Below are 3,835 nucleotides of genomic sequence, written 5' to 3' on the forward strand. Positions count from 1 at the left end.
TTTTACCTGCTCCAATCTCATTGAATATCCTTGTGTAAACACATGTTTAAATTCAAATCAGCACCTTCCAAATGTAGCTTCTCATATAGACTGGAGTCAGATAAAGTAATAGTTTTTGGTTTACACTGCCAAGTCTCATATGGGTTTCCCAGCTGGGGCCAAAGTCTTTTCTTCAGTTTCTGGAAGAAAAAAATAAATACTCCTTGGCTCACAATTGGTAAGCACATTTGTGTTCCTTTCTACACAGATATGTGCCAACAACTAAAGACATTGAAATGTACCATTCTTATCGGGGATCCCCTTCAGAGCTACACCTTGTTGACCAGTTTATGTTAGAGGTAAGTTGATGGCATTTCTTGAGTTAGTGTGCTAACGGGCCCTCAAGACCTGGCCACCTTTGATCTGTTATTCACTCTTCTACATAGGTAGTATCATCAGAGGAAGTGGAGTGCCTAAGAGTGCTTATAATCTCAAGGAAATTGCATGTACCAAGGCTTGTGAGGCCTTTAAAAAACCTTTCGGTGGGACTATTTTTTGGGGGGCGGGGAGCAACTTCATTGTCGGTTCCATCAAGGAGAGAATGACCAACTGATCCATTTGACTTTTTGTCAAGTAATGATAATGCCTGTATAAGCTTTTTTTTTTTTGAAAGTGAAAGGCTAGGATTTTACGGGGAAGTACAAAATGGAATGTTTAAGAGGTTGGCAGTGGTTAGTGCATGCCTCACTTGTTCCTACTCAATTCTACATGACAAATACCCTGGTATTTCTGAACAGTAGTCATTCTCTAATTTTGATGACATGACTCAGCATTCATGGGGCTAAAAATATGAATTAAAACATAATTTGTTATGCCAGCCCATGGCCGATAGCAGGACAGAGGTGGACAGCTGGATCACTTATCAGAAGTTCAGACAAATGTGAAGGATATGTCACAAGCTTCAGGTTTAGGCAATTAAAGGAGTAAAAACTGAAGACATAAATTAGGATAGGGAGGAAAAAAGAAATGCCAGGGGTCCTAGGCAGAGATCTAGAGCCCAGGAGGTCAGTGAAGCCAAGGACGAGTAACTAGTCAGAGTGGTCCTAGTGAGCAAGGTTCTGACCTCTGAACTTAGGTCAGCGGGCATTTCTTCTATGTACTATTTTTATACGTCCTAGGCTTAAAGGTATTGACTGGCCACGAAAAGGTCAGAGACCTGCAGGTGAATCCTGCTCCTGGATGTGGCTGGAGCGGAGAACCTAGATATAATTACAACTACATGTTTAAGCCTTGCGGTGATAGAGTAGGGTGCATAATAATAGTAGTAGTAGTTAGCATTCAAACAGTGCTTTACAGTTTGCAAAGCTTTATACATATTATCTTACTCCTTACAAGAACCCTGGGATATAGGTGCTATTATTATCACCGTTTTACAAAAAGGGAAACAGAGGCTGATAGACGTTAAGTGACTGGTCCAAGTTCACACAGCTAGTAAGTTTCTGAGGCTGTATTTGAACTTAGATCTTCCTGACTTCAGGGCCAGCACTCTATCCACTCTATCCACTTCGATGCCTAGAGTCATCAGTAATAGAAACCCCCAAGCTTTCTCTCTTAAGTCAATCTTATATGAATGTTAAAGAAGGAAATTAGAGAATCTTTATTCAGGCCTCGGGCTCGCAAGATCATTAACTGAAAGGGGCTTTACAGATAGATGATCTCATCTCACCCTGTCGTTTCAAAGATGCTTAAGAACCCAAGGTAACAGCCATAAGTTGGAGGTGATGCAAAAAAGTGGTTTAAAAAATATGTATGTTTTGAATGTCCAAAATGTTATACATCCTTAATTTGTCTAGAAATCATATGAGTACTTAATGTGTGTGTGTGTGTGTGTATGTACACATACACACACACATATATATATATACATATATAAGTATATACACACACACATACACACACACATATATATATATACATATATAAGTAGATACACACACGCGCGCACATACACACACATAACACATATATATATTTAGTGGGGTGGGCTTGTGAGGTAGGGGATAAACTACTTCTGGGCAAAGCAGCATGCATTTAAACAGATGATGCCAAGATTGAAAAATAAGAAACAAAGAAACAAGATGGGGCAAGGAAAAGGGAAGCTCCCAAGCCTCCATATTTTAACCCATTTTTGTCTGTGTCTAAGCTTGTCTTTCTCTACCTATCACAATTGGGGCAGATCTTCTCAGAGCATGCCTGTGGGGCAATGAAAATTGAAAGCACCTGAGGATGTTAAGTCTGGAGAAGAGAAGACTTCAGGGCATTCAGTGGCTATCTTTGAGTATTTTAAGGGCTGTCATGTAGAAGAGAAGGGAATAAGCATTTATTAAGCACCTACTAAGTGCCTGGCACAGTGATAAGACCTTTTAAAATATTAACTCATTCGATCCTCACAGCAACACTGCAACAGATGCTATTTTATCCCCATTTTATTTAAATGCATAACATCATGATAAGGCAAATTTATATTTCTATACAAGTTTCAAGAGTATCAAGCAAGACAATGCCATACAATTTTTGGTTACATAACCCCACCTCATCCGCCAAAAGTTTGTACAGCAAATTTTTAAAAGACTTCATGGCCTTTCATTCATTTCATCAATTAAGATACAGAAAGCAGCATCTGTCTCCATAATCTGGTCTCTTTTGTGACTAGAATTTTCTCACTGTTCATTTTGTCCAATACAATTTTTGCTGTCATCAGTATCCATTGGCTCAGTTTTAAACCTCATCCCTCCTTCTGTATGGGGCAAATCATCAGGCAAAGAAGCCAGGCAATTCTGGATCATTTCAATAACTCTTTCCAAGTGCTTTTGAAACCTTTCAGCTGTTTCAAGGCACTGCCTTTTCTGTACCTCCATCATGACTCTCAGTGTCTCCCTTTCTTGATGGGGTCGGTATTCATTTATAAGACAATGCACATGGACAAACAGCAGCTTTAGGTCTTCCAGCTTTTCCTCTTGTTTTATGCTTCCAGGATTCCCAATCGAGATATCTAGAAGATCTGAAAAGTTAATAAGAATAGACATATTGAGTTTTCTTAGTTCTTTCTTATGATCAAACTGCATAGGGTGAAGTGGTTCAATGCCCTGACTTTCCAAAAGGTGGATGATAAGGTCATCACACTGGAACCGATTGCCAAACATCATATAACTGTCCTTTATTGAAGGTGGAGGCTTAGGAGCTAGACCTTTCTGGATTTTTTCATCTGTATATTCCTTGATGTATCGCATTGGTAGTGGAGGGAGTGCACTCACTTGCTGAGGTTCACCCATTTTGAAAGATCCAAGTACCTCCCACTACGCCAAGCAGTCTCTAGAGTGTTGCGGATAAACTGCGTCTATCTATTTTATCCCCATTTTACAGTTGAAGAAACTGAGGTAGACAGAGGTTAAGTGACTTGCCCAGGGTCATATAACTAGTAAGTATCTGAGGCTAGATTTGAAATTGGGTCTTCTTAACTCCAGGCCCAGTGATAGATGGAAGTTACAGGAAAGCAGGCTTTGGCTTACTGTAAAGAAAAACTTCCTAACAATTAGAGCTACCCAAAGATAGAATTGGCTGCTTTTAAAAGGCAATCTGTTGCCCATCACTAGTTATACCAAACGGGTTGACTACTTTGCAAGAATGTTGTACAGGGTATGCCCAGGTATAGGTTGGACTGGAGGGTTTCTGAAGTTCCTTTCCATTCTGAGGTCCTTCAATTTCTATGACTATTGAAAAGTTTCCACAATAGAGATGCAGGGGCTTAAAAGAAAATTGGGTTTTGGGGACAGGCATTTTGTTCCTTATGTTCGTT

General features: G+C 39.7%; 1 protein-coding gene across 1 annotated transcript; it reads right to left on the reverse strand.

Moving 5' to 3' along the window:
* Positions 1 to 2,699: 2,699 nt before the first annotated feature.
* Positions 2,700 to 3,311, reverse strand: LOC118844652 (mediator of RNA polymerase II transcription subunit 7-like). The gene has a single exon (XM_036752592.1). The coding sequence runs from the start codon at positions 3,309 to 3,311 to the stop codon at positions 2,700 to 2,702; it is 612 nt and encodes a 203-aa protein (XP_036608487.1).
* Between the last annotated feature and the right edge of the window lie 524 nt (positions 3,312 to 3,835).

The sequence above is a fragment of the Trichosurus vulpecula genome, chromosome 3 (genome assembly GCF_011100635.1).
Source record: "Trichosurus vulpecula isolate mTriVul1 chromosome 3, mTriVul1.pri, whole genome shotgun sequence".
Classification (NCBI taxonomy): domain Eukaryota; kingdom Metazoa; phylum Chordata; class Mammalia; order Diprotodontia; family Phalangeridae; genus Trichosurus; species Trichosurus vulpecula.